The sequence below is a fragment of the Equus przewalskii genome, chromosome 8 (genome assembly GCF_037783145.1).
Source record: "Equus przewalskii isolate Varuska chromosome 8, EquPr2, whole genome shotgun sequence".
NCBI lineage: Eukaryota > Metazoa > Chordata > Mammalia > Perissodactyla > Equidae > Equus > Equus przewalskii.
This window is the reverse complement of record NC_091838.1, coordinates 44,111,491-44,129,177: the sequence shown is the minus strand read 5'-3', so window position 1 is coordinate 44,129,177 and position 17,687 is coordinate 44,111,491. Positions and strand designations below refer to the sequence as shown.

The 17,687-nt window shown below is 40.9% G+C and overlaps 1 protein-coding gene across 4 annotated transcripts in view; it reads right to left on the bottom strand.

Moving 5' to 3' along the window:
- PTDSS1 (phosphatidylserine synthase 1) overlaps positions 1-17,687 on the bottom strand; it is a 66,819-nt gene that overhangs the window by 47,944 nt on the left and 1,188 nt on the right. For 3 of the 4 annotated variants that reach the window (XR_545919.2, XM_008526470.2, XM_070631786.1), the window contains exon 2: positions 4,392-4,483. Coding sequence is in view for 3 of the 4 variants with exons in the window: in XM_008526470.2 (XP_008524692.1) it covers positions 4,392-4,483 (92 nt within the window). In the remaining variant the exon portion in view is untranslated. Of the gene's footprint in view, positions 1-1,262; positions 1,317-4,391; positions 4,484-17,687 lie in introns of those variants that run through there. The other variant, XM_008526473.2, reaches the window with a different exon arrangement.

Genomic DNA, 17,687 nt, shown 5'->3' with positions numbered 1-17,687 from the left:
GGTAAGTTCTGCCTACAGATGAGCGGTGTTTGTGTGTGAACACACACACACATGGTGGGGGAAGGATAAAGCAGGCAAAGAGTAGAAAGAGGAGAAAGTAGGAAAATTCAGATCAATCTGCTACCTCCTGCTGGTCATGGATGACATTTGGGCAGTAGAGGAGCATGGGCACAACCACCACGCGCCTTCCACAGGATCTAAAGCACACTGGGTACAGGCCAACCAAGACCCTAAGGTTGTGCTCCTGGAAAAAAGAAAAGCCGGAGACTGACAGAGAGGAGGAGAAGAAGAAGGAGACAGAAACTCATGGGAAGACAGAGATAAAACACCTCACAGCGGACCTAATGTGAGAAATGACCAGAGCAACACCCAGGAGCCGGGGCTCTACCACAGGCTGACATCAGGGAGCCGGATGACCTCTGGTGGATGAATGATGACCAGGGGCTCAGCTTCCTCAGCTGTAAACCAAGCAGACTCTACTTGAGGAGCCCTCTAGATCCTTCCCCCTTTGTATGCATCACAAAGTCCACACAGCCCGGATCAGAAAAGCATGAAGCAAACTTAACCTTTATCTTTCCAAAAGGAAAACAACAGCACAGTCCCAGAATGAGAGGCTGAGCGGGTTAAGTGGACTCTGAAGATTAGAGGACATCATTAGAGAATGGAGGAAAAACCAGCAGAAATCACACAAAATGTTTCATACAATAAATTTAATCCCCCAACCTTCAGGGCCTTGGGTACCCTAAGAGAAACATCTGTTAGTGAAGCCTCAAAACCTGGCTCCTGCTAAACCTTCATTGAAAGGATGGCTGTAAAATCATGGCTCTTGAGAGACTAATCTTTGAGAATCCTGAGGCTGCCAAAAGGGCTCTGGACTCAAAAATAGCAAATTAAAAAACAAAAAAGCAAGAAAGAAACCTACAAAGCCGTGAAGAGTTAACCTAAGCAACAAATTAAGATACAGCCAAGGAAAACTGAGGACTTAAACAACAGACTTGATACCTTTGGATTAATGTTTCCTGAGCACATACTCTGCTGTGATAAAAAAAAAAACAAACCTCAAAACAAATAAACAGACCAAAAAAACAACGTAGGATGGGATAGATAAGATAAGAAAGAAATAGAAATAGAGGGCGCAGATCTCTAATGGCCACGGCACCAACTGATGACAGGGAGGTAAGCGGCAGCTCTTCACAGATACAGAAGGCAGAATGGCTGAGGGGAGGGTGCAGTCACCGCCATCTGAACTGTCACCTACTCACCTTCCCTTGCAGCTTTGGAGCTCACCATCTCCTTGCTTTGGGCTGTATTCTTACGCCACCTTTATATGAAAAGGCCAGATTTCAGAGCTCAGGAGGACCACCCACAGTCTCTGGTGGTTCCAGTGTGTGTGAAATGCTTGATGCTGCAAGTGGCCACTTACCCTGTACTACAACATGGCACCCTTGAAAGAGAGGATGGGCTGCATAATGTCCAAGCTCTCCTCTAAACCTAAAATTCTGAGATTCTGTGTGTTGGAGGTGGAAGGGAAAAGAAAGTTTGAAATAGCCAAAAAGCTGTTTGACATGGGGACCTTTCCTAGAAAGTGAATTCCATAGCAGGATCAATACCCCTTCATTCCATGACCTACCCATATAATGTACATCTTGTCTTCATACCCGAATAATTGCACATTAGCAGAACTCTCAGTTATCATGGAAAGGCCAAACTATGTTTGTCCTATCTGTATAAGGTATGCCAGTGTTATGGACTGAATGTTTGTATCCCCTTAAAATTCATATGTTGAAATACTAAACTCTAACGTGAAGACTGTTGGATTTCTTAGACCCTACAGGACCGGACCATAGAGCTACTTGGTTGTGAACATCTGCTCTTCTTTAAGACAGGGGAAAAAGATCCCTAAAGGCAATTCAGGGATCATCCAGGCTACCACTTCCACCACAGGCCCAGAGTGCAGGGGCCACGGCGGGAGGGTGAGGGACGGCTGCCTCCATCTCAGTTTCAAAGGGCAACACCGACGCCCAGCGGAGCCACAAAGGGGTAGCTGTGCCAGGCAGGGCTGTGGCGGCAGACCACCGCCCCAGTGGGTCTGGAAGACAGAGCATTAAGCCAAAGAGGATTATTCTTGAGCCTTAAGATGCCATAGAGTTTACCCTCCTAGGTTTTGGACTTGAATCCCATCACTCCTTCCTTCTCTCCTATTTTTCCCTTTGGAATGGGAATCCTGTGCCCGTCCCACTATTGTATTTTCAAAGCACATAACTCCTTTGGTTGCACAGGTTCACAGCCGGAGAGGAATTCTGCCTCAGTACAAATCTTCTGTTGTTTAAGCCACCCAGTCTCAGATAATCTGTTACCACAGCCTGCACTAAGACAGTGGATTTTCATATCTTGAAAGGTTTTCACTAAAAAAAAAAATTTCATCTAAAAGCTTGAGTGATTGGAGAGTTAAACTCAGCTCCCCAATAACTTGGTTATCTAGAACAATTCATTTCCTGAAGGAGTCAGAGTTTTACTGGCTGGACTATTATGCTACCAGCATAAACATACAGCACTACATAAGATAAACAAAAATACAGAACAAAATTCCACTGCCACCATCTTGGAAAGCCTGAAGGCCTTGCCATGTGTGATATTGTGATTTATAATAAGAAATATACATTTGGTCTTCATCCCTGTTTCTGGCACAGAGCTCCTAAAACTCCTGGACTTTCCTAAGTGATGAGTGATAAAGGTATCTTTTGTTATGTTAATGATGTGACCTTTGGAAGGCACCTAAGCTTGCACGGAGGCTAGCTGCCAGTGGAGAGAACCACTGATTGGATCTTGGAGCATTGAGTCCCATTCCCAGACGTCCTGGGAGGAGAGAGGGGCTGGAGATTGAATTCAATCCCCAGTGGCCAATAATTTAATCAATCATGCCTATGTAATGAAGCCTCCATCATAAGTACCCAAAGGGACAGATTTCGGAGAGCTTCTGAGTGGGGAACACATGCAGGTGCCGGAGGAGTGGGGTGCCTCGAGAGGACAAGGGAGCGTCTCATCCCTTCCCACATGCTTTGCCCTACGCATGTCTTCATCTGGCTGTTGACTAATACCCCTTGTAATAACCCAGTACGGTAATCCAGTGACTAAGCTGGTTCCTGAGTTCTGTGAGCTGCTTTAGAAAATTAATTAAACCCAAGGTGGGGGTTATGGGAACCCCTGATTTACAGTCATTTGGTCAGAAGTAGAGGTAACAACCTGGACTTGCGACTGGCATCTGAAGTGGAGGGCAGTCTTGTGGGACTGAGCCCTTCACCTGTGGGATCTGATGCTATCTCCAGGTAGATAGTGTCAGAGTTGAGTTGCTGTCTGAGAGTTGCTTGTTAGTGGGGGACCCCCCCCATCTCCAATACACATACACTGGAATTGGTATTAGAATCCTATTACCATGGTACATTTTCAGGTAGCAATCAATAACATTCATAATGAGCTTTTTATCTTACAGATTACATTTAGTGAATAGATGAAAGGACAGAGAAAAATACATCTTAAAGCATGATATTTAAAACCTGAGCTGGGCCCACGGAGCATAATAAGACTGAAACAATTTCAAAATATCTTAAGTATAAAAGAAATAGGATACAAAAAGTGAGTATTTAGAAATGGTTACAGAGAACAAGTAGAGAATATTCTAGGGAGAAGGTACTTAAGGGGAATAAGAAACAAGAAAGCAACTTGTAAGGGACAATTTAGAGGAAAGGGATGAATCTTAAGTATGGCAGAATATCAAACCAGTTTTCCAAACAAAGGTTTTACCTCACTCTATAATTACAATGGGAGGTAAACTCACGGCAATACTGGTCTTTTTTACCTGATAATGAAAACTCATTTCCCAAACACATAATCAGCAAAGTTTACGGTGATAAAAGATCACCTCAGACAATAAATTATTGAGTAATACTCATGACAGCATTGACCCTGTCCTTAGCAAAAAGGAGTAACTGAGCAATAATTGTATTTTATGACTCAGCTGATAATAACAAAAATAGCAACAAGAAGAACAGCAGCTGACATTTCTTGAGAGCTTAGATTTGTCAGCTACTATTCAGAGAATTTAACATGTATTTATTCAGTTAACCCTTACAACAGTACCTACCTGTTCTCTACATTTTATATGGAGAAACGGAAGCACTCGTGCAGAGGTGAGTGGGCCTCCCCAGGCCACTGAGCCAGGATGTGACAGAACGGGCCATGTGCCTCCAGGGCCTGTACCCCTAACCCCCACACAAAATGCAAATTCCTTTCTTATTCTACCTTCTAGTTTTACCTTCTAGATGACACGCATCTCAAAAATACCAAAGGGCACAATGCACAGGAGAAATGTGATAAAGCATTATATCACTTACCATTGGGGAAAGCTAATACACTGATGATAAGAAAGAAGAAAATAACAGAGAGGATACCCCTCCAGATGTTGTCTTCTGGGACAGAGTCATCCCTGCAAACAGAAAAAGAACATTGAGTATTCGATGTATTTTCAGATCTAAGTAGTCAACCTAGAAGGAGTAAGAGTTCCATGTTCTAAAAACTGGGGGTCTGCTAACTTTATTCTGCTGAGCAAAGTCATTACACACACTACTTACTATTCACTATCATTTCCTAAAATAATACTTTCTCATATAAAATCCAGTTCTTAGAAGAAAGACAATTGGCAACCTTATACACCAAGACACATTTTACTCAGACAAGCATTTGAGAACCACGGTTCTTTTTAAAAAAATTACCCAGGATGTCAAGGGGTAAGGCTTATTTTGAAGAAATGCCTCCCAGTTTTAAGAATAACTAAAGATGACCTTCATGATATAGACTGTGGCAAAAGAAATTTTTCAAGAATCAGAAAGAAAGCATGAGATTATAAAGAAGAAGGGTGTAATACAATGAGATTACATACAATGAGATTATATAATCAATTCTTAAAAGTCTGCAGTTGGCTATCTAAGGGATAAATGATGGGTAATAAGAAAGCATCAGTAAAAAATGTTAAAACAAAAATCAACGCTGTTTGCAGATGACACAATCTTATATACAGAAAACCCCAAAGAATCCATCGGAAAACTAATAGAAATAATTAACAACAACAGTAAAGTTGCAGTGTACAAAATCAACTTACAAAAATCAGTTGCTTTTCTATACTCCAATAACGAACTTACAGAAAGAGAACTCAAGAATACAATTCCATTTACAATCACAAGTAAAAGAATAAAGTACCGAGGAATGAATTTAACTCAGGAGGTGAAGGACTTATACAATGAAAACTATAAGACATTACTGAAAGAAATTGATAATGACATAAAGAGATGGAAAGAGATTCCATGCATATGGATTGGAAGAATAAACATAGTTAATATGTCCGTACTACCCCAAGCAATCCACAGATTCAATGCAATCCCAATCAGAATCCCAATGACATTCTTCATGGAAATAGAAGAAAGAATCCTAAAATTCATACGGGGCAACCAAAGACCCTGAATTGCTAAGGCAATCCTGAGAAAAAAGAACAAAGTTGGAGGCATTACAATCCCTGACTTCAAAATGTACTACAAAACCATAGTAATCAAAACAGCATGGTACTGGTATAAAAACAGGCACACAGATCAATGGAACAGAACTGAAAGCCCAGCAATAAAACAGTACATCTAGGGACAGCTAATCTTTGACAAAGATGCTAAGAACATACAACGGAGAAAAGATAGTCTCTTTAATAAATAGTGTTGGGAAAACTGGACAACCATGTGCAATGAATGAAGGTAGACCATTATCTCACGTCATACACAAAAATAAAATGGATCAAAGACTTGAAGATAAGTCCTGAAAACATAAAACTCCTGGAAGATAATATAGGTAGTACACTCGTTGACATCGAACTGAAAAGGATCTTTTCGAATACCATGTTTTCTCAGACAAGGGAAACAAAAGAAAAAATAAACAAGTGGGACTTCACAGACTAAAGAGCTTCTGCAAGGCAAAAGAAACTAGAATCAAAACAGACAGACAACCCACCAATTGGGAGACAGTATTTGCAAATCATACATCTGACAAGAGGTTAATCTCCATAATATATAAGGAACTCACACAACTGAACAATAAAAAAACAATCAGATCAAAAAATGGGCAGAGGACATGAACAGACATTTTTCCAAAGAAGATATACAGATGGCCAATAAACACACGAAAAGATGTTCAACATCACTAATCATCAGGGAAATGCAAATCAAAACTACACTAAGATACCACCTTACGCCTGTTAAAATGGCTATAATCACTAAGACTAAAAATAACAAATGTTGGAGAGGGTATGGACAGAAGGAAACCCTCACACACTGCTGGTGGGAGTGCAAACTGGTGCAGTCACTATGGAAAACAATATGGAGATTCCTCAAAAAACTAAAAATAGAAATACTATATGACTCAGTTATCCCACTATTGGGTATCTATCCAAACAATTTGAAATCAACAAGATTTAAAATCAGACCAAAAGCAAAAGAACTATGAACACAGCAGATGAGCTTCCCCCCTCTCGTGTCTGCTCATTTCTAATGTATTACTCTATTTATCTCCTCAGTAACCAAAATAATTCCATTTATTGGTTTATATGTTGTCTGTCTTCCCCACAGAAAGTAAACTCCTGAAGGCAGGGAATTATTCACTCAGAGCCTGGCACGTAGTAGGCACTCAATAGATATCTGTGGACTGATTATTGATTATTGATCTGTGGACTCCCTATTCATTAGGGAGAAAATTTATTGCGTAAAACCAAGTAAAATTTCCCAAATGGAAATTTTCTTAACATTGATGGTGGAGAAGAATTAGATTTTCACAGTTAACAAAAACAAAAAAAGAAGAAGAGTCTAGAAACATATTTGGGGCTCAAGAAAAGCAAACGAAAGTGGGAAAACAGAATATAAGACAGTAAGATTTTTCTGAATTATTGATAATTATTGAGAAGCTTGGGAGAGAGAAGTGTAGTGTTTCAGTTTAAAAAGATGTAGGATGAGCAGACAAAAAATAAGAGATGGAACAGAATGGAAGGAGATATTTTAGAGATCATGTGACTATTAGCAATACATTTAAAAGTGACTTTAAAAAGTTCAGTTTATCTGGGGAAGGACCGCATTGAAAGAGCTTTCAAAAGACAAATATTAAATTAAGATTAAACACTGCAGAAGGAAAAGAAAGAGGTCAAAAAAATCTTAGAAGGAAACCAAGTCTGCATAGAAAAAAAAATCTAGAGTGTCAGAACACATGAAGAGGTGGAGAAGGAAGCAATAACGAATTACCTAGTTAAGGACTAGGTCCTGGGGTGTCGGTTTAAAGAGAGAAGTTACTTCAGATATCAACTTCTGTTGAGGCTGCTAAGTTTCTGCACCTATTTAAATAATTTCCAGACTTATGCCAGGATTGAACATAGGTTCTGAAGTAAGAGATCACATAGATCTTAAATGTTTCTTAGATCATCACACGGACAAACAGCATTAACACTAAGGCTGGACAAATAATGCTTGACTGTTAACTTCATGGATCTGATTACAAAACCAAACTACAGAATCAGACAGACTTCCTCATATAGCAAAGAGCAATCTTATTATTTTTTTTTATTTGATTTTTTTTTCCTTTTTCTCTCCAAGGCCCCCCAGTACATAGTTGTATATTCTTCATTGTGGGTCATTCTAGTTGTGGCATGTGGGACGCTGCCTCAGCGTGGTTTGATGAGCAGTGCCATGTCCTCGCCCAGGATTCGAACCAACAAAACACTGGGCCGCCTGCAGCGGAGCGCGCGAACTTAACCACTCGGCCACGGGGCCAGCCCCAGTGCAATCTTATTTTAATGGACAGCCTAGTAATTTACCATCTGCCCAGAAGTTATGAATACAGCCCTAAAAACACCAGCCTGATCATTACCAGGAAACTTGCGATGCCCTTGGCTTAGGCAGGGAAGCCCCATATCCAATTTCCAGGAACACCAGCTTCTGCTGAAGAGTGGCTACACAAGAGAGGGGTGGCACGTAATGTCCTCACTCAGGCCAACATCACACTATTGATATGGGTAATGGTGATGACAATAATAATACCCCTGTTTATCAAGTAGCTACTGTGTGCCAGGCACTGAACAGGCAATTTATAAACATTATCTTTATTTGTCACAATGCATTTGCAAAATGGGGTATTATCAACCACATTTTACAAACGAGGTAACAAAGGCTCAGAAAGGTTATGTAACTTGCCCAAAGTTGCACTGGCGTGAAGTTGCAGAGTCAGCATTCAAAACCAGGTCTGCTACCCTCTGAAGATGATGATCTTTCCCCATGCCAAGCTGGGGGAAAGATTATCTGCCATCCTAAATCAATCGGACTCACATTAGGTGCGCAGTGATGGTGTAACAGAATTTGACATGGCACATAATTTCTAAGTTACAAAATAAAAGCAAAGGCCGAAATGAATGACTGTTGCCTGGGAAAAGAAGGCTGATTCCATAACTCATACTCTATACCAAAATATATCCTGGATGATTCAAAGAATTAAAAGTTAAAAGAAAAAACTCTAAAAGAAATGATGGGAGAAAACCAAGAATATAACAGAACAATCTCAGAGTGGGGAAGACCTTTCTAAAGTATGACACAAAACCCAGAAGTCATAAAGGAAAAGAATGATATATCTGCAAAGCAAAGAAGTCAGTAACAAAATCAAAGGAAAAGTGATAAACCTGGAAAAAATATTTGCAGCTCATATCAAGGCAAAGGGTTACTTTCCCTAATATACGAAGTACTGCCTCTCCCCCACCAGAGTCAATTAGAAAGAACAACAAATGGACAAAGAAAATCAAATAGAAAAACGGGCAAAGGATATGAAGAGACAGTTCACAGAATGAGAAATCCAATGTTTCTCAGGCAAGTGAAAAGATGCTCAACCTTGCTAGTGGTAAGAAGTGGACAAGTTAACACTGAGAGATCATTCTGCATCTGCCTTATGGACAAAGGTAAAAATACAATGACTAAGCTGGTGAGGATATGAAGAAACAGATAAAAAGGCACTCTCACATACTGCTGGTGGTAGTATATATTTAAACCACTTTTACAGAGGGCAATTTGACAACATATTAAATTTACAAATGCATATACCCTGTCACTCAGCAATTCCATGTATGGGAACTTATCCCACAGATATATCCCCCTATGCAAAAAAGGCATGTCCAAGGTTGTTCACTGTCGCATTATATGTATTAGCAAAAGACTGGAAATAAGCTAAATGTCCAGGGAAAGGGGACTGATTAAATAAATTACGGTCCCGTCTCAGCCCATAAAAAGAATAAAGAAGGTTTTTATGAGCTAACTGATACAGAATAATTTAAGAGTTATCATGAAGTAAAATAAAACAAGTTGTATGACAGTGGGTATAGTAAGCAACTATTTGTGCAAAAAAGGGGGCATGTGTGTGTGGTTACATAACTTGGAACTTATACTGATGGCTGTGTAGCATGGCTCTAAAACCCACCCAAGAAATGGGGACACTGGTTTTCTCCAAAGAGGAGAAAAGAGCGGTGGGACAGAGCCTTTTCTCCACAAACCGTTTGTATATCTTGGATCTGAAGCAATGTAGATATGTTATTCTTTTCAAAAAAAGTTAATTAATTAAAATTTTAATTAAGTGGCTATAGTAAACCAGCAAATCAGTCTCTATTTAAAATCACCTACTAGTCAAAATGCTTGAAAACATACATCAACATTAAATTTATAAGAACTTGAGATTAGTAATAAATAAGGATATGAAACCAATGAAACCGCAATTTTGTAAATTTTAAGCAACTTTCTTAGAAAGACAGAATCAAATGGATGGCCTAGTTTTAGGAGGAAAAACCGGCCAATTAAACCGGAATAAAATAGCAGTGGGTCTGAAAAGTTGGCAGTTTTATATTTGTTTAGAAAAAAAATGTATCAAAAATGGACAGTGAGGTGATTAGATAAACTGAAAATACACAGTACAGGAAGATCAAACTTCTGTGATCAAAGACTACAGGGCAGGCAGGTGACTTAAGAAGGAATTTGAGTCCTATCAGATGGGTCCCCCAGCCTCACACTCTGCACCCCTTGAGAGTGGAGAGGGTGAGCCCCTGCGCCTAGAAGACTGCCTCACCAGAGCTGGTCGCCCAGAAAGAACTGAAGACACAGGAGGTTGCCCAACCCCTCTCTTGACACCCTGCCCCCTCTCACAACAACAGGGGCACACAGGGCCATTCTTTAAGGCCTGGTGTGCGTCTGCCCTCTCTAAACTCACAAACAATCCACAGACTTAACCATACACTGAGGTATACAGAAATTTTCCACTGTTAATCATGAAAAGCAATGTGGCTGCAAAGGACACAAGACCATACTACTGACTCCAGCGACCCCAAATTAGGTGATAAAAACTAGTCTCTGGACGTCCACTATACCTGTGCCTCACTCAGAATGCTGGTGGCTCCGCACGTTAGCTTTCTTAATCCTCATAACACCATAAAAGGTAGAAACGACCATAATCTGCATTTTACTGATGGGGCCTTCCTTCAAAGTCTAAGTTCTCTTCCCTTTAGGAGGCCGTTTGGTACAGTGACTAGGAATACAGGCATGGGGTCAGACCACCTGGGCTGGAGTTCTGGCTTCAACACCTATCATCTTGTGTGACCTTGGGTAGATTACTTAATCTCTCTGTGCCCTGATTTCCTCCCCACTACAAGGATAACAATAGTTCCACCTGCCTGGATTGTTGTGAAGATAAAATAACTTAACTCATGTAAAGAACTTAGAATAGTGCCTGGCGCAGAGGAAGGTATTAGTTCACAATGTTTAAGCGCTCTGCTCTTCATTTATGTCCCCTCATCCCTTCCTCTAGCTAACGCTTGTCATTGGGGTAGGTACTATGCTGGGAGCTGAAAAGACAAAGACAAATATACATGGTCCCTATTCTTGAGAGAACCATGTTGAAATGGACAATGAGACATAAAACTAAATTATCTTAGTAAAGCTTTGGCCTGCGAGAAAAGTTTTTTATTTGCTGGCACTGTCTCTAATTAACCTGACAAACCAAAAAAAAAGCGTCACTCAACGGTTCACACATGACTGGCCCCTGTTCACAAGGTCATTACTGTCTCCTGAAGGCCTTGTGAGGGGGCAGTCCGGTTCCTGCTTCCCAGGGAAGATCATAACTTGAGGTCAAGACTGCCTAATCCCTATCTTGACTTTTCCTGGTCTCAGGATTCTTGCTCAACTAAGACATTTTGCTTTGCAGCAACAAAAAATAAAAGGCCTTCAAGCTTTCAACTGCAATGCCGTAACAGTTCCCTACTTCCTTCCTGGGTCGACAGCAGTTCCTAACAACAAAGGTCTCAGTCTCTGGTGCTTTAAACTTTCCAAAGAACTTTCATAGCTGGCATTTTATTTAACTCCACAATTCTGTGTGTGTGTAGGGGGGTATTATCTTTACTTGAAGGATGAGGAAAATAAAGGTCTTGCTTTATCTTGCCCACAGTCACACACAAATAGAGGCAGAGTGGAAGGAGGTGCCAAGGCTTCTGGAATGCTGGCTCTAGGTCAAGACTGCTACATTTACCAATATGATACAAATAGACAAGCTTAGGGAGGCAAGTCCCCTCCCCTCTCTGCTAAATTTAGGAGGTGCTCCAAAAGTGTGCTGGGGTAGCCCTGACCACACACAGTGAAAACACCAAATGGACAGAATACAATAAAATTCTAATTTATGCTCCAGAGGGCACACGTGCCATCTCATTCCTCCCAGGTATCCCTGGCGCCAGCACAATGCTTGGCACACGACAGGCATTCTCAGGATAGCGGGGTGCCAGAAAGGGCGAGACACTATGGCTGAGTGGGCCCAGTGACCCAGGTAACTTGAGGGGGAATCATGGCCTGAGCCCACAGGGTCCACTGACAGTGCCTTTCCTGTCCTGAGACTAAGTGACCAATCAAATATTCAAACACTTCAAGTCCATCAGTCAAACATTGTTGCAACCAGTATAGGGAACTACCTAGAGACGAGAGAATGTCCTAAAAGCAGGAAAATGGTAAGGAAAACACTGAGTTAAAAAACGTTTACACTCAGAAAAAGGTTTGGACTCAGATTCTGTGTCAGTTTAATGTCTGACTATTGGCAGTGGGCAGGACAATTTCAGACCGATGCAAACTCCATTCACTTACATACCATCTTCAGACAAGCCTGTTTCCCTGGGGCCAGACAAGAATGTCCAGCCTTGATCATGACTCCTAAAGCTGCTCTGTTGATTTGCCTCCTCCCCCTCCCCCCATTCTCCTTCCCTTCCCTTTATTTTTTATTTTTTGAGGAAGATTAGCCCTGAGCTAACTACCGCCAGTCCTCTTTTTGCTGAGGAAGCCTGGCCCTGAGCTCACATCCGTGCCTATCTTCCTCTACTTTATATGTGGGACGCCTACCACAGCAGGGCGTGCCAAGCGGTGCCATGTCTGAACCCGGGATCTGAACGGGAGAACCCTGGGCTGCGGAAGTGGAACGTGCAAACTTAACTGCTGTGCCTCCAGGCCAGCCCCTTTCCCTTCCCTTTAATATGAGTCCCTGAAATTGAGACAAGAGGTATGGTCATGTTTATAGGGCTGGTTGCTGTTAAGGATCCTCTCTCCCAGTGGAAAACTTAGTCCTGGGTTACAAGGTAGATTGATGTTGACTAGCTTTGGTATTGTCTTTGCACACTACATTCATTTCATTTTATAGAAAGTTATGATCCTTGGCGAGAATTATAACTGAGCTATCAACTAAGAAGGAGTGGTATTTTTGAAAAGTTCTTATTGGATAAATGCTTTCTTGTATTCGATTCATTTAGCATTTACTGGATGCATACCCTAAGATGACTGAGATATTTAGCCTCAAGAAATTTATACAGAAACAAATATTACAATATAACACATGCAATAATAAAAGGTGTTTCGAAGTATATAAACATTTCTTCCTCTGTGCTTCCTGGAACAACCAAGAAAGGTATCTGGGAAGGGTACCATCCAAGTGGATTGTAAAGGATGCCACGGGCTCCTGGGTAGGCAGGAGACCCCGGGAGGTCCTCTCCAGTCAGAGGCAGCTACCAGCCTGGCACTGGGTGTGGGGCAGGGAGCTTTCCGGGCCTGCTGTGTGTATTGTGTACAGGTGGGGAGAAGGGTGTGTCGGGAGATGCAGACCTACCCTATAATGAAAGACCTTGGGGTCCAGCTAGCACTTTCCTACAGGTGAAGGGAATCCAGTGATAGAATGTAAGCAGGGGACAGCTGGGATCATGATTTTGTCTTTAAAAGGCCACGAGGGCAGCAGTGTGGAAGATGAACTCGAGGGAGATGTAGTCAAGGCCTGGGAACATGCTATCCCAAAGGGCTGGGGGTTTACTGAGCTAAGGAGAACAGCTCTGAAAGCTATAAAGGCCCAATCAGACCTGGGGAAGACATAAACCAGAGGAACTCTATGTTGGCAGGGGCTGGGGTAGAACATGGACTGTTGGACTGTCGAACTGAATTAAATGGGATGCCAGGGCTGAGGGCTCAGGAAGCGGTCCCGGCTGACTTCATGAAGCAGTCCCAGCTGACTGGACGAGTCCCCGTTTCTGGATTCGTTAGACTGAAAAAACTGCTAACTTCCCTAGAGAAATCTGGGCCTACAGGGATTATATCACAAATAAGTATCTAAAATGCTAAACACCAGGCAGCAATTCCAAGGCATGTAATCTCTCTGAGGTAAAGCATCATCTAAAGCAAATAAATATTGAAGTCACCCATTGTCTTTTTACTACAGAAGACCCCAAAGAAATAAATGGCACATTTCCCCCTTCAGTAAGTTTATAATCTTATTAGGGACATAAAACACCAGAAATAAGTATAAGAAAGGATACCAAAAGAGACATTTAAATCCAATAAAAAATATGATTCAAATAGAAGTGGGGAAGAGAAATGTTAAGATCACTTTTAACCAGACCTCTTTAGAGAGAGGTGCCACTTAAGATGGTGTTCACCTCTGGGGCTGGTTTAACCCCAGTACACAGCCACTTCGGACAATCACTTAATATAGCTGGTGTCAGGGAACAAGGACATCCGGACCTTCTGTTATTGAGAGAGAAAGAACATGATGTAGATAAAGGAAACAGGACCAAGACAACTGAATCAGCAATATCAGGAAACGTTTCTAATGGGACTTATATGGTCTAAAGGGAAAGAATAGGGAAGGCCTGCAGGTCCCCATGAGGGGAGTGACACAGAAAGCTCAATGATATGATGACAAACTGGAACTCCAAAGCCACTAAGGGAATTGAAATAAAAATCATTATTAACAAGTAGATAACAATGAATAAATAAAAAACCTGTCCCTTTCCCTGCCCTTGTCCATCTCCTTAGTGCCACATCAAGGAGAAACGTAGCATAGACAAGTTGATAAGCACTTAGGGACAGCAAGCTCAGGAAGTCAATCTCTTCTAGGCAAGTCATGATGTGGTTGGACCAGTGCAACAGGAGAGGCTGAGTCCACTGTCTTATTGCCAGGTCCCTCTTAAGGAGAGGGTTGGCTCCTATGGATATGATTAGTAGGTTTTGGTGTTTTTAAATCCATAGCTTCAGTTTTTAAAACTAAGGCCATTCAATGTTTCCAAGTTTACCAACCTCTGAAAGCAGAGTAAATATGAGGTCCCTCAGTAATTATTATACTCTGAGCTAAGCAAAGGTTCTCCTTGCCCTACTTTGGCTGAACAAACTTATAAGACATACGCCAAAGCAATTAATTTATAAAAACACTTATTCTAAAATGTGGCAAAATGAGCTTTTTCAAATCTTGGGGGAAAATGATTCGATAGCATCTGGCTTTATTGTTACTGACAGTGATAGGACAGGAGATTCAAGTGCTATGATGCAACGGTGAGTTGGCCTAGTTGCTATTTAGCAAAAGAACTATTTGACAAATCCCCACTTGTGTTAGACTTCAGTGCAATGTACCTAATCCTTCACAATCCTAAATTCTTGCTGTGTCTCTGCAGCATGTGATATGACCCAGCACTGCTTCTCACATACTGGTAATATGACATCCCCAAAGTATTCTATTCCCTGTCTCTTAGATGCCTCGTCTTTGAAAAACAAACTTTAAGACATATTTTAAAAGTTTTATTGAAAGAACTGCACTGAACAGTCATCTAAAATCCTGTTATAAAATAAGCCTGAGGTGCTGGAGATGATCATTACGAAACAGCACAGAATGAATAATTTGCATTTAAGAAGTCATTATTTTCGATCTCTATGGAGGAAAATAGAGCTAACACGGTAATATCCCACTTTACGGGTTCACAAATCATTACAAAAAATGGGGTAAGATACAGTAAGAACTAATTGCATTAGTGGTGCTTACGATTTTATATAAGGTGAAGCTTGTTATTAATTAGTTCTTCAATATGTGATTTCTTTTTACGAAATTAGTGGAAGAAAGAAGATTATTATCATTTTTGGAAAAGGCCATAGTCTGAGGTTTAGATTATGCCTATCACTTTTGACAAGCTATTAAAATTCAAATCATTTCTTATACTATCACTGCTGCAATTTATCAACTGCTTTGGCAGAATATGCTGTAAAAGGGAAATTCCAAAAGAATGTGACTTTCTGTATTAGAAAAGAGGAAGAGAGATCTCCTCTGAAAGGGCATGAAATAATATTAAAGATAAAAGTTTAAAACACACTGCTCATTCTTGCTTCTCATTATTTAAAATAAAATACCATAATTACTTTTCTAATTTCCAAAGAAATTTCCGCACTAATTCCACTATCGCCAACCCACATATGAGATGAAGCTAAACTAAAGTTAAGATGAAACAGGCATGTACGTTATCCAAGCAAAGCAATGTCCATTTTTCCAAAGCCTTTGCTTTGTCTCAATTATAGAGCATACTACGTCCTCACTTAATGCCAAATATAATTTAGAAGACATTAGAATACAATGAAATGATGTAACAATGACAATAGCCAATGTTTATTGAGCACTTACTATTTGTCATGCTCCAAGCTAAACACAGATTATCTACAAAAATGAACTGAACCCTCATGACAGACAATCCTATGAGGTATTACTAGATATTTTCATTTTACCTACAGATAAGGAAACGGAGGCTTAGCAAAATTAAACGGCCACACAAAAATTAAGTGGTAAAATCAGATGATATGATGAAGTATTTGAGGGTAATGAAAACTAGGGACAAGACTGATTTCTCTCCAAAGCTACACATACGTTCTTGGTTGGATACTGTGGAAAGATCGTATCTCACTGCACAGCATTAGCAGAAGACTTTACAAAAATACTAGCTGTATTCCTCAGTTAACAGTAAGTAATTGCTACATATGCTTCATAGCTTTAGGTAGATTCATGCAGATAGATAAACACTTACCAAATAAGACCCAAGAGTCAAATGAACTATGGAGGTGAGAAACAAGTGTGATGTGAGAGGATATTACCGGTTTTATGAAAATATGAAAACTGCAGTGATTCCCAAGGGAGGCACCAATGGCACTTCTGTGTGTGTGTATGTGAACATGCGTGTGTATAGGGGACAATTCATTCTTTGTTGTACAATGCTGTCCCATGCATTGTGATACATTTAGCATCCTTAACCGCCACCTGCTAAATGCCAGAAATTCCCCCAATGCTTGTGATCACCCAATATACTCCTGTACGTTTTCTGCTGACATAGACTGTGAACCATTGATTATCAGATAAAAATACTGGGAGAGAAGTAACTCACATTAATTGTGCAACAGGTACTCTGCCAAGTGCATTCATACATGTTCTTTTAATCTTCATAACTCCGTATGAGATAAGTACATACTTTATTCCTATTTTACAGGTGTGGACCCTGAGACTCTGAGAAAGGTTAAGTAACTTAACCAAGGACACACAGCTAGTCTTGAAACCAACAGTCTGGCTCCAAAACTATAGTTCTCTGGATTGGTCTTTTAAGCCATAATGGAATGGAAGGCATGCTTTTTCTTTCTTTAGAGGTTCACTCAGAAAATATAAATCCTTGTAAGTAGGAACCATGGCATCATTATGGAACCATGTGTATCATTATGAATCAGGGATGAATCCATTCCCTGGGCTGGGGTTGAGGGGCCACACGTTCAGTGAGGTAGAGTTGCATGACGTGTGGGTCAAGAGTCAGGCTGGGTAGCTCCTATGCGTAAGTAGATACATATTAGAAGTGCCTTGAGCATGTGTTTGTATGTGTGTGTGAATGTTTTCAGTGGGATAGGAGAGTTGTGTTATATTGTAAAGTTTATGTGTTTTATTTGTTGAACACTTCCATCGTGTTTACTACGCACCAGGCACCATTACAACTGCCTGACGATCTCTCATTTCAGCATGTATGTTAGGTGATGAACAGGGCAGGGTGTGCACAGTGTGATGTGTGGTGGGTTGGTGTCTGTGCAGCAATGTACACAAGAGGTGATGGATACTGGCTGTGCTGGAAGGAGAAAGGTCCGCTGTGATGCGTGTCTATAGCGGCAGGTTGTGCTGTGGTATAGATGGTCGTGTTTGAGGCTGGGGGAAGGGTAATGCCAGATGATTTGTGTGCAGTGTATACAGGAGGTGCTGCATGGGAAAGACTGTGTGGTGCACCT